Raw genomic sequence first — 16,078 nt, 5'->3', positions numbered from 1 at the left:
ATAATGAAATGTTGTTATAACGAATGACAATTATAGAGAGGTGTGACTGTATTATCAATTGAAATGAAGTTGTTAGAACAAATCGATTATAAAACAACAATGAATTACTTCACATCTAAAAAAGCAAGAAAAGTAAATTTAAAATTAAAAAAAAATATTACGATCTTTCCTTTTAAAAAAAATGTTAGGGCATTTCTCTGAAGTTTGACTTTAGGCCCCCAATCTTGTTGAGACACCAATATGTTTGCAAGTAAATATTCTCTGTCCTTTCAAAATTATTCGTATTATTCATTTGCAAAAGAGAGGTTTGTTCTCTCCCTTCCGAGGTTACGTAGTACGTACCAATCTAATCCAAGTGTGAAATATACACAATTCTTTCACTGTAAGCATAATAATTGATCAATAAAACCTAGCCAAGTTGATATAATATAAAAATATTATTTGTACAAGTAACATCGTTCACGCAACTATTAAACCTACTTTGCAGTTTTAAATCTTAATTTTTACGTAATGCAATCTGACTTTTTTGTACACTATATATCATATCATAATCAGTGTTTGCTCACTACGTGATTAATTTTATCAAGAAGTCAGTTAATTACTTTTAGTTAAAACAAAAATCTTCAAATTATAAAATTAGGAGAGGAAAGAAGGCAACAAAAATAAAAATAAAACCAACCAAATGGTCCACCCATTTTCGCCAAACATTTGCCTAAAATACGGGAAATCGTGGTTATTATTACATAAGAAAACGATGGATGAGTGAAAAATAGTTGACACCACATATTACACCTATATATAACTGTCCTTTATTCCTCTTATGGTTACCAAATCTCAGTTACTTTTACATAACAAAAAGGCATTTTCCTACGGTAAAAAGGAATCTATATACTTTAGACACTATTTTTGAGTGAAAAAAAAAAAAGGCTGAATCTACGACTATGGAGATGAAGCTTGAAGAACAATTAGTGGATATGGAGGAAGAGAAAGGTGATGAGAAACCAAGAGAATTGTTTCTTGCAGAGCTAAATCTTGTTTTAATTCTTTCGTTTTTTTCATTATCATCTGAAGAACGAAAATTAGAGGAATTGGAGATTGATAATGACAAAGATTATCAAGCACACAACGTTATTTCTAAACTGAAGTCCAAAAAACGAGGAGGAATTAATAAATACAGGGCTACTGATCAACATGAATTTCCCAGGTTCCAGACCAAGATTAAGGATTGCAGGTAAGATCTTTATGAAAACTACTAGTATTTTTTGTTTGAAACTTACCAATATATACAGTTCAGCCAAACTTGTTTATCAATATAGCCAAGATATACAAAACCTATTATGTATATTATATGTATAGGTATGTGTGTGTATATATTATACGTATAAATATTTTGTAAACTAAATCACGCAAAAGCATTGGGTTGTAATATTTTCCTTTTTCCTCTCAGTATAATGGTCGGTTTGTGGGCCTCTGACTATTCATCGGATACATGGTATCTTTCACTAGCAAAATATCGGATAACTATGCTCGTCAAAGCTTAGGCAAATGGAAAGAAACCATAGCATATTGTCTCTAATAATATGAAAATTTTGGTCTTCCATTATTTTTGCCCACTTTATTGAATGTTGTTTGTGTCTTGAAATTAGAATAATCTTGGCTCCTTTTATGTTGTTTTAAAAGTAATCAAGATTCTCTCTTTTCATGCTTTTCATTCAGACACTGCAGAAGGATGTGAGGAATAACTTTGGAGCAAAGCAAGCAGAAAGAAACTCCCACAAGAGAATGTCATTTCCATTTATGGTAGAGGAAAATGGATGAGACAGAGAGAGAACAGAATCTTTTTTTTAGAGAAGATAGAGAAAACGAGAGACATGCATTTGCATGGCAAACATCTTTAAATTAAGTTTACAGAAGCATTCTTAATACTTTCATATTTTGTTTCAGCATTTTATAGAGCAATTCTGTGTTTTTGCTGTATTATGAGCCAAGGGTCTATCGAAAACAACCTCTCTATCTTCCAGTTAGGGGTAAGGTTTGCGTACACTCTACCCTCTCTAGACCCACTTGTAAAATTTCACTGGGTATGTTGTTGCCGTCGTCGTCATTTTGTAGAGCAATTTATTGCAGAGCCACAACTAGATAAATAAATAAAACGTTTTGTAGTCTCATATAACCACAACTAAACAATGTATTGGCAAATCTAATGACGTTTTACTCCAGTTTGTCAACATAGATCAAGGCTGTTTCTGTCAAAGCAAATACAGCATTTCCTCTTTATTCGCCCTCCCCCGCCTTTTCTTCCCCTCATACAAGTATATTTGGTTTTTTTCTTGCTTTACATAGTCATTTCCCCGTTTCTTTGTTTCTTCACTTGGCGTCGGATATCCATTTTGGGCTAGGCTAATTCGAATTTCCTCAGGCAAATCCTACTTTGCGGATAAAACGCCCTACTAGAAAGCCCTAAATCCCTATTCCTAAAACTCGAAATTTCTAGTTAAGGATGAAAGTATTTATCATCACCCACCAGAATCCCAGTGGTTGTCATTTTCCCTTTATCCAAGGACATCCACTAGGGAAGGAATAATGGGTTTACTCTCTCCATCTGTCTCAATCTCTTCTCTAACAGGTCATTTTCCAAGAGCATCTTATACATCTACTTATTAAACAACAAAAAACAGAATAAAGGGGTTATCTTCCCCTCTATATGGACCATTTCCCTTTCATTGATTATCCAAGAACATGTAAACTGTAGGCTAGAGAATATAGGGGTTCACTTCTCCCATGGAGCTTGCAGTTATACATTAGACTATTACAAATACTATTGGCAGGACCATCTTTTGCATCATTAGAACAGTGTTCACAAATAGGCTACAAACTGAAATATAGGAGTGTACTTGTATAATTCTGAATAACTGATCATATAGCCAAAAATAAGCTGTTGAAAACACATCAATACTCGTACTCTCTCACTAACAGAGGCACTACTTATTCATTACACTATTCCTGATAATTTCCTTATTGACAATACCACTAAATAAGCAACAAGCTGATACAGAGTACGAAGTTCTAATCACAGGATAGAACAGGACCCTAAATTCCCCGTCTAGACTATGTAACTACCATGTTATTATAACCCTTTGTATCCTCGACTACAAAATTATCATATGAATGAGAAAAATACTGGAGCTTCTCTTCATTAGTCAGAAATTCTGATCTCAACTCCCAATAGGTCCTTCACTTGCTCATATGCCACGAAAGCAATAGATATTGAAGGAACAACCTGATCATATGCATCACCGTTAGGAATGAAATAAAAAAGAACTGATATGACAAAGGAATGAAAAAATTATTACGAAAAAGGAAATAAATCCTAGTAACTCGATAGTTCATGAAAAAAGAAGAATGTAACAGCCTCTTCGCAGAAACATACGCAGAAGGTTGCATCCAGTACATCTTCACTCCAACCCTACCTCACAAAGACAAGGAATAATCTCTTTTCTAATAACCGAAAAATCCCACTAAGCATAAGAAACACTAAACTTGTTTGAACTATCCAACTAAGCAGAAAAGAAATGGTTTCAGAACAACAACAACAACAACAACAACATACCCAGTGAAATCCCACAATGTGAGGTCTGGGGAGGGTAAAGTGTACGCAGACCATACCCTTATCTCGGAAGACAGGGAGGCTGTTTCCGAAAGACCCTCAGCTCAAGAGAAAATGGTTTCAGAACAACGATGAAATTTAACACACAAATGAAGATAATAACCCATCTTTTATGAGCAGAACTCAGTGCTCTACAAGGCATCACATATCCTCCAGGAGAATCAGTGGAACTTAATTTGCCAGTGCAAATAAGTCTCTACAAAAGAATGTCCTAGTCTGATTTGGAAGGATTATCAAGCCAAAAAAATTAAGAGTTGATGATCCATTATTACGCAAGTTAGTATTTGGGAATCCATAACTAACTACTTCTCCTTAAATGATAAATGGGACAGACATTTTAGTGTAAAAATTGCATACAATCCACAAGATAGAAATGATAAAGTGATGTCTAAACAGAAGCAAAATTAATGTCTACTCACAAACAGAAAGTCTTACTTAAGCAAGTAAACATTCAATTGAGACACTGTAGTATAGTAAGCGAAGAGGTGCTCAACAACTTCAAGAACTTAAGCAACTAATAACACATATGATGGCACATATTTCAAAAAACAAAAACAGGAAGGATCTAAGGCTGCAAGTGAACTGGAGGGCATAATATTGAAAAAGAAGACTAACCTTCACTGAATTGGGCACTAAACCCTTGTACAAGGCTCTAACACCCTCATACTTTACAGTTTTACGGAAAGCATCAATCATTCCAGTATATTCAAGGGGAGCCTTGCTCCTCCCATCACCAGTAACAATAGATGCGGCATGACTCCATCCCACCATCTGCATCCTTCTGCGAATAACATCAAGGGGGTAAGCAACAGTTTGTCCAACTGTTCCTGCAGCAGCACCACATGCCAGCCTTGTAACAACACCAAGCTCAGAATTATCATCAACAAGACCCAACGGTTTTGTTTTGACCAACCAGTCTTTCAAAGATTCATATACAGCAAAATTAAGCCCCACATATGGAATCTGCGAACACCAAATAAAACGATAAGCATTCACAAGAACGATACGAACTCCCGACTAGTGTCATGTTCTTCTCTTTTCCTTGTTTTTTAGATAGGTTCCTTTCTCTTAATTTTCCTTTCATCCAACATTCAACGAAAAGGAGATTGATCTGTAACCTTTTCCCTGGAAAAATTGGGTTATAATACTAATTAGCTAATGGCTATTGGTTAATATTCTTATCACCTTCAAAAGAGAATGACACTTTAATTTCTTCTTCATAGACAACTTTTCAAAGGAAGATACCAATGCATTTCAAGAATATGATTATCAAATTAAACTCACGTATCTTTTTCTTCATAGAAAACTTTGGAAGTGGAGATCTCTATTATGAGACCATCAAATCTTGTGACATGGTTATTAAATTACTATGAGTACTGGATAAACAATTCCTTTTAATCCAGGGAACGAAGACTTACAACTCCTATGACAGACGGAGTCCATCCTTTATACAAAGCGCGTGGACCTTCCTCACGAAGCACAGTTGACAATGCATGAAACATTCCTCTGTATTGATAAGGAGACTTCTCTGTCTGAAGAGCAGAGAAAAGGATTTAGAAGGCATCTTTGCAAAATAACACCCAGAGGAATAAATCAAAACTCATCATATTCATTCAGAAGGATTCACAAAATTACCTGCACAGTGATTCTTCCTCGCACCATGTCCATTGGGTAAGTTGCAGACATGGCAATTATGCCAGCACAAGCACCAGCTCCAAGACGTAATAGTGGAGTGAGCTGAGCATCCTCTGTTGTAAGTGAAGATGAAAGAGTAAGATAATGCTCCATTTCCATTTCATTGTTAAACTAGAATGTAATAGTTTCACGGATAAAAACAAACCAAGCAAAATCATGCAAAAGCTTCATCAACTAAATGCAGACACCTCTTAGAAAGAACCTTTATCAGAAAATAATTTGTCTAAGAGAGCATAGCGAGTGCAGATGACTACAGCTATTTAATGCACATTAAGTTAGAGGATTGAAATGCCTTGGGGGCTATTGTAATCAGCCGATCCTCCTATAACTCAGAAGAATTCTCAGTTTTCACATCTAAAATAAAGGTCGACATTTTAGAACTCAAAACTGCCTCTTGTTCCAAGAAACTTCAGCAGCTGGCACAGGCAGCATATGACAACAATAAAGAGAATTGAAGCAGAAACAGCCTAATCTGGGTCTGAAATGTTACTTCAGCAAATGATGTAATGAACAAAACCAGGGTCAGGTTCCTATTCTAAGTTAAACCGAGATCTTCGGATATAATAAAACTCCGACAGATTTCCTTTTTGCCGTACTCAGGTATTCGACATGATTTACCAGGGGCGTGAACAACAGAAATTAGCATGTGAAGAAAATGCTTCCTCGGAATTAGAATCACCAAATGAAATTATGTCTATAATAGAGGCGGATCTAGCTTGTAACCTATAAGTTCAGGTGATCTCAATAGCTTTTGCCCGACCCTCTATATGTATTAAGAAATCCACTAAATATCTATAAATATTTGTCTGTGAGCTCAATCATTATTGTACATTAACTTTAAGTAACTATAGGAACTCATAAACTTCAAATTCTGGATCTGCCTTTACTCTACAGCCTCGTGAAAAGGTAAAATCTATCATAAGCTAAAGCACTTGAATATATCAGAATATCCTAGAACAGAAATAAGCTCGTGCGGAGCTGGTATTTGGAGAATTAGTAATTTCTAAAAAAGAGCAACAGAAACCTTTAAGACAAGAGAGGGATATGAGTAGCATCGCAGTGCTTGAACAGAATACTCCTTCCGTCTCATTTTAACAGTCGCTTTAGCTCTACACATGCCCATTAAGAAAACAATAAATACAAGTGATAGTTTACTAAGTTACCCTATTTAATAAAGGTATAGTGGTTTTTCTTCTTAAATATTGTGCATAATTCTTTAATGTTAAGGGTATAGTTGAAAATAGGTCTCAACTTTAGTCCTGAATTCCTAAAGTGACAATTATTTTGAGACAATTTTTGAGCTAAAAACGACAATTAGAATGGGACGGGGGGAGTATTATTTATTTGTGTAAAAGCAAAACTTCACCAAATACAAGCCCAATCAATATCAATCAACCACACCTCAAATCCAAGCTGATTGGAATCAACTATAAGAATCCACCATGTCCATTCAGCTCTATCCAGACCTATAGTCCAACATTAAGTTCCTAATCTTCCAAGGCAATTTAATGGTTCTGTCAAACTAGAGGTTCTCTAACTCTCACATATATTCCTACATTGACATAAAAGTTGATAACCAAATTACGCCGGCTGAACAGAAGACTAATGTAAATAAGCTCTAGGCAAACAACAACGAACCTTTAATTCCAACTAGTTGATATAGCGTTATGGATCTTTTACTTCTATTTTGTTGTATTCTTAATTAAATTTGCATTGATTGCGAGATTGCAAATCTTTTGAAATGACTTCCCTACATGTAATTCTACCTTCTAGCCCTTTTAAGCACCTTCAACCATTTACAGTGTGCAACATCTATCAATCGGTGCATTTAGAGGTCTATTCACAATAGACGACCTTTTAGATCTTCTCTTACTATATCCCCAATGAGTGATACTTCAAGCCTACTCCGGACGTGATTATTTCTAACTTTATCAAATCTTGTACAACACATTCGTTAACATTTGCATTTTTACAACACTCACCTTGTGGATATGACTTAGAGACCCAACAATTACTCCCGTATACAGAAGTTTTTCCACTATTATAACAGAAATGTAACTAGGAAAAAAAGAGTTCTGCCTAGAGGGACATTAACTACAAAAGGAAGAAGATACTGGTGAGAATATATGGCAATCACCCAATTTGGCCCCACAATCTCAGGCATTATTAGGGCTTGAACTTGGTAGAGACCTAAAATGCGGCTCATTCTGCACTAAGTAGCTGCCCAAAACCCAAACCTGCATCCCTATACTTGACAGACTGAGTTTTTACCATCCAAAAAGCAAATAGATATAATGTGAAACAGGAAGGGCAATACACATAAATCAAGTGCTAAATAAATCTCCGTATTACCAACAAACGAAGCAAACATTGGCAGAAAATGAGTCTAAACTTGGACTGAAGGAAAAGGAGAAAGGAACTTCAAAAGGATATGGCACACGAAACACAAGCTACAACCCAACAATGTGTAATAGCATCAAGAACGACGAGTACTATGCCTAAAAGTTTTCTTCAAATGAGAAGTCATTCCTCCTATGACTGAGTCATCAGTGAAATCTCAGTCTCATGCAAACCATTTAAGAATGCAAGGATGGTCAAATGAAAACACAGTGATGTCCCCGTGAAAATTCCCTATTTTTATTTCCAATAGTTATTCTCCATGACCAGTAAATAACTTAAAAGGAAGACAGGCATACCATTTCCAGTTTGCTGCCGGTACAAATAAAGTATACCCCTGTTCCAATATCAAGGAAGAAATCAGTGGAGGGAACAGAATGCTGTAACAGTAACATGAGAAACAAGTAGGAAATTCAACAATCCTTTAGTAACTTGAGACATCAATAATAGCCATCTTTAGAAAGTATTTCGTGAGGCCCTTCTAGATCTCGTCTTTGCCTTCCATTAACACAGTACTTTTCCCTTTTATACCTAAAAGGCCAGATTAGGTCATTACATCACTTGTCCATCTCCACAATGAGGTTCATAAATTAGTTCAGGTCTGCATGTAAAACATGGTTACGTCATCATAAATTCTCCATCATTCCTCTCACAGATGGCTCATTTCCTCCCCCCCTTGTTTTTTTTTTTTTTTTTTGTATTTTGAAAAGATAAGATTTTTATGGATGTTTTGGGGGTAAGGAATCCCCGGTATGAACCTACATCGAGCTCATTTCCTTTAGGGGCATAAAATCAGAGAGACTGTCTTTCCCTTTCTGGTCTTTCTTTTTTTATGGGTGGGTCCCTCCTAAAACATACAAAGGCACTAAGCTGAAAAAATGAAGTAAATTGAACAAGATTTATCACCACATAAAAGGTGAATGTTAAATATAAAACATTGGAAATAATTTAGGAATGAAGTGGCCACAAGAAACATTAAAGTGTATCCTTTTATCCTCCTGCTGCTAATTTAGAGTCTATGTTTTGATAGGGATCCTTACTTTGAAGCTTGCTCATAGCTGAAGAACTTGACTGCGGAGTTTGGGACGATCCGTGCACAATTGGTTCCGTTTCCCTTAAACAGTCCTTTGAACCCTTCAGTTCTGTAGATATATTTCAAGCCCTGAATGGTGCCACTGTATTTCATGCTATGTGAATTTTGAACCTGCACATCAAACAACATCATGTTACAAGAAGAGAACAAACAATTTAGACAGAACCTCCATCAAAGCACATAGCTGAGATGAAAACTCGCATGGGGATACACGAATAAAAAGAGGGAAGGTAGGAAGTTTTAAATCCTAAAACTTTTTTATGTGCAGGAAAAAGCCACAGAGTTACAAAATAAACTATGGGGTTTAGTGCTCCATCACTCAAAACTAGTATGGCATGCTATATTGCTCTCTTTCTGTAAAGATATTCAATCGTGCGAAAAAACATGCTATGAGATTATACTTCACCTGTAGCAATATCTTCAGCCGTTCCAGTGGAGCCACAGCAGTTCGTGACCTGCGAGAGGGAAAGTAGCAGTAAGTGTGAAGTAAAGTCAGAGTTTACACAAATAAAAAGTTTTTAGTCCAAGCATATCAAAACATTAGTCGGTGTCAACCCTCATGTAGAGCAGGCAGAACCAATATGATTTTGCTAAAGCATATACCAAAACCCCTGCAGATGCATGTTTCTACAGAGCATCATCTTTTATAAAACAGGATATGATTTATAACCTTGGGTCCATCAAATGAGTATTTGGGGGTACAAACAAGCTTATACAAGTAAACATAGAATCTTACTAACATCTGATATACTGATTTTCACTCTGTCAACAGAGTGTTTGGTTACTTCTTTTAGCAGTTCAATGAAGCTAAACCTTTGACCAGAACATCAGTTGAAACAATTATGTGATATTTTTTCTGCAAACTGACCCCTAAGATAGCAGAGAACTGGTAATAGTAGCTATACAATCACATAGAGGAGGGTGAGAGCTCGTGAAGAACACATCTTTCTACTGGTTAGAAGTATCTACTTGTAAAGGAAACAAATTTCATAAGTAAAATCTAAAACATTTCTACCCAAAGACGAACAAAGAGAGCAGGTATTCTAGCAAACAAAAATAACGACTCCAAATCAATCCCAAGCAAACAAAAATAACGAATTTTCAATTCCCCCTACAACAATTCACACATTACCATATTTTCATGCATGTGATCTATTGACCACCGAGGTCCAACTAGCACAATACATATTGTAATCACCAACAAATATCTTGTAATTACCCAACCACACCGAAGGAGGGTGAGAACTTGTGAAGAACACATCTTTCTACGCGTTAGAAGTATCTACTTATATATAAAGAAAAAAAAATTCATAAATAAAATTTAACATTTCCTTCCAAAGGAAAACAAACAGAGCAGGTATTGTAACAAAGAGACAGCAACTCTGCATCAATCCCGAGAAAACAAAATCTCCCTCCGTCCCATTTTAACTGTCGCTTTAGCTCTTTTCACGCTCGTTAAGAAAAACAATAAATACAAGGTATAGTTTACTAAACTAACCCTATTTATTACTCCCTCTGTCCAATTTTATGTGATACACTTTCCTTTTTAGTCTATCCCAAGTAGAATGATACATTTCTATATTTAGAACCAATTTAACTTAAAGCTTCCCCTTTTACCCTTAATGAAATGATTTATAGCCACACAAATATCTATGACTTATTTTAAACCACAAGTTTCAAAAGTCTTTTTTTCTTTCTTAAACAGCCGTGCCTAATCAAATAATATCACACAAATTGGGACGGAGGGCATGGATGTTTTTTGAGAACTGAGCAATATTGAAAAGGACTACTTCTTTATTATAAAGAGTATTGTTGGAAACAATTGTCAACTTTGTTCTTGGTCTTGAATTCCTATAATGACACTTAATATTTTTTTTTATGACATGGGAGCCCGCAGCCGCTACCCTTCGGGTGCGCACAGGGTAAACCCAGCTCCTGTACAATAGCTCGCAAGCCACACAAGAGAGATAACCCGCACTAGGCAAGCCTCGTGCGACGAGCTCGACCCAGAAGGCAAATCCCCTACTACTGTCGTAGGCGAACTTGAGACCTCCATTATGAAAGCCGCATGCTCAACCAAGACACTTATTTTTGGGACAGTTTTTTTAAGCTAAAGCAACAATTAAAGTGGGACGGAGGGAGTAACAAATTATCATTACCCCCCACAGTATTCACACATTTTCACGCATGTGATCTATTGAACACCGAGGTCTAGATATCGTAATAACCAACAAATAGATCGAATTATTCAACTTTAAACATAACTCTCAACAAAGGTGAAAAAAATAGGCATAAGACTCGCCAAAGTTCTTTAATTATACTCATGAGAAAACAAATAAAGCTAGTTGCGGTATACATATACGCTACTCCCTCCGTGCCAATTTATTGAGTTGGCACGGAGTTTAATAAAAAAAGGAGGACTTTTAAAATGTTGGTCCAAAACAAGCATTAATTTAAATGTGTGGCCGTAAATCATCTCATAGAGTTAAATTATTTTTAAATACAGAAAAGTAAAAGTAACATTCTTTTTATGAGCAATTTAGCAACGGATTAGCGACGAAGTTTCCGTGTAGTATAAATAGAAAACACTTACACGCCACCAGCGACACCACCGGCAACAAGTGATTTGCAGATACTGAGTACAGCATGACTTGTAGGCTTAATTTCATGTCTAGCAAGCTTTGCTTCTTCAGCTAAGTTCACTATTTTCTCCACTGCTGTATCTCTCGCCCCCTTCACATCCTCCGAAGCCATAAAATATTAACACGACTAAAACTAAAACTAATAATACTCACTTTATAGATCGGAATTAATGAAAAAACTTTATGTAAAATCAGTACATTTTACAACTGACTGTTGAGATCAGTTGTGACGGCGAGTCGATGGATGGGAAATGGGGAGGAGAAATGAAGGGGGAAATGGCTGCTCTTTATACGACGGCGTTTGGTGAAAGTGTGTGGGGGCTTTGATGAATTAATTAATGGAAAAATTGGGCTAAGCTCTTTTTAGGTGTGCTATACATATAGGGCGGAACTTTGCCATTTGTTAGCGACACGGGTACGATAGAATGGATAGCATTTCTTCACTTTTAATTTTAGGGGAAAGAAATAATTATCCGTTCATATTTTTTGCTTTCATGCCCCTAAGTTTTATTTTTCAGACTGCTTTAATTTGCGTTTCTTTAAGTTGAGGTTTTATCAAAAACAATTTTTCTGCCTCCCAGGTAAATAGTAAAGTCCATTTGTTGTGTAGTTGTTGTTGTTACAATGTGAAAATCGGATACTGAGTAGAAAAATACTTGCCAAACAAGTGGCGTTGCTACGGTACATTAGAGTGAGTGTGATGAGGACCACACTGGAGAAAGTAGTGATTTCTTATGAACTTAACCCTCTATAGACCTAAAGGGCCGTATTTTATTTTATAAAATAAAGTAAGAAAGAATAAAGGAGGGTGGAAAAGTTTGGGAATCCATTTATTTAAAATTTCAAAAGTCTTAAAGCGACTGTAAATGGGATATTGTTTAATCAATTATTAAGATTCGAAAACATGGAACTATTAGTATTATTTACGTAATTTGAATATTTACAGGATTTGTTTGGTTGGGTACGTTGACAAAAGTAATCTCTACATAAAATTTCCCGCAAGTAATACTTTTTCAGTTTCTTAAAAAAATAAAGTTTACATCGTCAAAAGCTAGATAAAAAGTAGTATAAATTACAGCTAGATATATACATACTTTGTAGTCAAACAAAAAGCCTCAGGTAGTAATAGTAGTAGTCATATGTGAAGTCGTAGAAAAGATAAATATATTGTTTGGTTGGTTATGTAAGAATAAATAATCAAAATAATAATACATATATATTGGTAATATATCGCTAAGAGTTTTCATTACAAAAATGCACGACATAGATAGATTATAGATACATTGACATTCTATATATTACTATTGACCGAATAATTATTCATATGCTTTGTTCATCATATATACACAATTCAGTCATCATACTCCTTCCATAACTAGTGCACGACCCAAACATTCCTTGACCTTTTTTATTTTTATTTTTAAGCATACTCTGTTTACCCGATTTTAGGTAACCAATTGAATTTGTAAGTGAGATGTAGGATATGTGGACCTATTTTAATCTATTTTTGATTAATATGGAACGTATATGAACTCATGTGTAAAGTTAAGAATACATATATGGATATGTATATCAACAACTTGAGCTAAGATGCAAGCGTTGACGTTTAAAGCTAATATGTTACTGAATGAAAGATCACACCCCTCAGATTCGGACTTAAGGAGAAATAAAGACAATGCTTTAATATATTTTTTGCTATTACAATATTCTAGATCTCAAGAAGCCAACCCTTAAAAGTAGGGTGATACCCCCTATTTATAGTTTTGCCTTATGGGCCTTGCATACAACATAAAACCCCTTTAGAATAAAGAAAACCCTAAAAGGATAAGATTGGGCTGTACGCTTTGACACCCGTACAGTTGTCGGTACAATGTGACAGAACGGTCTTGACGCGTGGCAATTTTGTAGCTGATTAACCGGACTAACAGTCACGATCAATTCGGTCATAGAGAAACCGGGCTAACGGCCATGATCAACTTAGTCATGGAGAAACCGAACTAACGGCCACGATCAACTCGGTCATGGAGAAACCGGACTGGCTGTGTGCGGAGTTTGGTCTGGAGATACCGGACTGGCTGTGTGCGGAGTTTGGTCTGGAGATACCGGACCAAACAGATTTGCTTCTCGTTTCTCGGATCAGCCGCAGCTGGTGCAATTCCACCAGTCCGAAGGACTCGGTACTCATGCCTGTCTCTTCTTATCCCCGGTCCCCGATCTCACCGGTCTTGCATTCATCCGGTTTTTACCGTATACATACTCTACGTTATTATATTCAAAAATGTACCTACAGGCACGCATAAGAAAAAGGCTCAATACTGAAGCATTTTAGCTCGGTGCCTGAGTCTGAGCATAAAAATTAAGTATCCTAACCAAATATATCAAACTTTTATGGTCGATGAGTATCTATTTGCGATGAGCTTTCCGAAATATAATGTCCATACATGAGCATATAAAACTAATATGTTTTCTGCGCGGTATTATCTGTTAAATCCTGCTGCATCTTTCTCTCTTCGCACGAGTAATTTCATTAGTGTCAATTGACTACCATTATTATAGGAGAAATAAGAATTTGAGCACTCGTTTCATTAGTAAGAAGGTGAATTTCACGATCCGAATTTAAAAATCGCTATTAGCACCTGACGAATTAGTACCGAGTACCGATCAGGCGAACCTTTTCCAACATCATAATTCCATTTAGAAGTGAACTCATAGATAGCATCATTTCAAAATATCATAGAAGACGGTAGTATGTAACAAGGTCAAATTCGACCCCAACCCACTTTAACTTAATTAATAAGGAGCTTCTACGATAAATTATGAGTACAAAGGATAAGGATGCTACTCGTAAAATCAAAAACACAAAGTAAATTATTTGATATGTCACCACGACAGATGTGATTGGTTCACCTCAGATGTGATATTCACAGACGATATCAAACAGGACTCGCTGTAATACCAGTAGACAAATCTACGTAGTGCATGCAGTAAATGGTGTGCCACAAGGACTCAGTGCAAACAATATATATATATATATATATATATATATATATATATATATATATATATATATATATATATATATATATAATTTTTTAAGAAAATCATACGATACCAATTTAATGAAAACTGGATCAGCGGGTTTGGGTTTAAAAGTTGATGGATTTACTTTTTAAGTTAAATAATATATGGGGTCAATCATAATAAGCCACATGCCTTTTTTAAATTGTAAAAAACCATTAGGTTTAGGGTGTTAGTTTTGAGAGGTATTCTTAAGCCAAAACAATAGGTTGGGCCGTTGGGGTACATTTCGATCAATAGGTGGATGGAGAATATGTGAGAGTCATTTTCCATACGTTAGGGACATTTTTGGTCTTTTTCCGTATATTAATTGACCAAATTTAATTTGGACTACTAAGCTGCTTCACTCATTTAATAAATCAAGCAGCCGCTAATCCATGCCTCTTTGTTATTTTTACATTTCTATAATAAAAAAATATATCCTGATAATATAGGCCATTTATTATTATTTTTTAAGTTGAATAAATTACAATTTCACTGGCGTTGATGGATGATGTTTGGCAATAATCGAGAGGGTGATTTCCACAAATAAGAGTATTGGATGCCACCATGTTACGTTTTGATTCCGTTAATTTATTTTACAAGAATAGAATATTATGTAGCAAAATTCTGACCGATCGTCGGGATTTCAAATTAAGAGGAAAACTTGTCTTGTCACAATAATCTCCAAGATTTTGTGACCAAATTCTCATGAATCACTAGAATTTGATCACAGAATCCTGACGAATTTCAAATTGATGAAGAAACTTATCTTGTCACAAATCTTGACGGTTCACTTGAATTTGTGATCGAATCCTAACAGATCGCCAGAATTTTGACTATACATCCTGACAATTTGCTAGAATTGACCACAAAATCCTGACGTGTTGCCATATTTGTTGTGTAAAAATTTTACAAACATGTTTTCGCTCAAAATTGATCTAAATCATCACCAAATAATTCCACATTTGATGTACAGCTTTCTAATAGGATCCCAACAATTTTCAATAGTTAAATTTAATCCAAACCTTTTTAAAAAGCAATTTAAAGACTACGCGTGGACTATGCTTTAAAGAGTATTAACCCCGTAATAGATATTCAAAGGAAAAAAAGACATTTATGCTTATGTGAATATAACCCCTTTGTTTCTTAATATTCTAAGCTTGAAAGATCAAGAGTACTATTTACAAATTACTTTCTGTATTATTATATGAGTGAGGGCAACAATTCGTAAAATAAATGTGTTCTTAATGGCAGAGTCAATCCCATGAATGATCATTTAATTTTTGTTTTATCATATCAAAATTTGCAAATTAGTTTTTTATAATGAAAAAGTCACTTAACTTTACTTAAGTATCATGAAAGTTAGTAAACTACTATTTCTAACGAAAAAACTCACTAAATTTTATTTGAATATCACTTAAAGTCACTAAGAGGATACATTTCTATGCTACTTAAGATAAGTAAGCATTACTAAAAATAAATTAGTGGCGGTTAATATTTAGGTACGGTTGAGTAACTTTTTTT

General features: G+C 35.3%; 2 protein-coding genes across 2 annotated transcripts; one reads left to right on the top strand and one right to left on the bottom strand.

The window, feature by feature from the left end:
• The first annotated feature begins 752 nt into the window (after window positions 1-752).
• On the top strand, window positions 753-2,234 carry LOC132631298 (uncharacterized). The gene is made up of 2 exons (XM_060346905.1): window positions 753-1,231; window positions 1,717-2,234. The coding sequence occupies exons 1-2, from the start codon at window positions 942-944 to the stop codon at window positions 1,733-1,735; spliced, it is 309 nt and encodes a 102-aa protein (XP_060202888.1). The 5' UTR covers window positions 753-941; the 3' UTR covers window positions 1,736-2,234.
• A 635-nt stretch (window positions 2,235-2,869) lies between these two features.
• LOC132632455 (mitochondrial adenine nucleotide transporter ADNT1-like) lies at window positions 2,870-11,921 on the bottom strand. Its single transcript, XM_060348397.1, has 8 exons — window positions 11,446-11,921; window positions 9,259-9,307; window positions 8,800-8,963; window positions 8,059-8,096; window positions 5,303-5,415; window positions 5,086-5,199; window positions 4,283-4,630; window positions 2,870-3,280 (listed from the first exon to the last, which is right to left on the bottom strand). The coding sequence occupies exons 1-8, from the start codon at window positions 11,604-11,606 to the stop codon at window positions 3,197-3,199; spliced, it is 1,071 nt and encodes a 356-aa protein (XP_060204380.1). The 5' UTR covers window positions 11,607-11,921; the 3' UTR covers window positions 2,870-3,196.
• Window positions 11,922-16,078: the final 4,157 nt, after the last annotated feature.

Source organism: Lycium barbarum, chromosome 1 (assembly GCF_019175385.1).
Source record: "Lycium barbarum isolate Lr01 chromosome 1, ASM1917538v2, whole genome shotgun sequence".
NCBI classification, from domain to species: Eukaryota; Viridiplantae; Streptophyta; class Magnoliopsida; order Solanales; family Solanaceae; genus Lycium; species Lycium barbarum.
The sequence above is the reverse complement of the archived record's forward strand: the minus strand, read 5'-3'. Positions and strand labels throughout refer to the sequence as shown.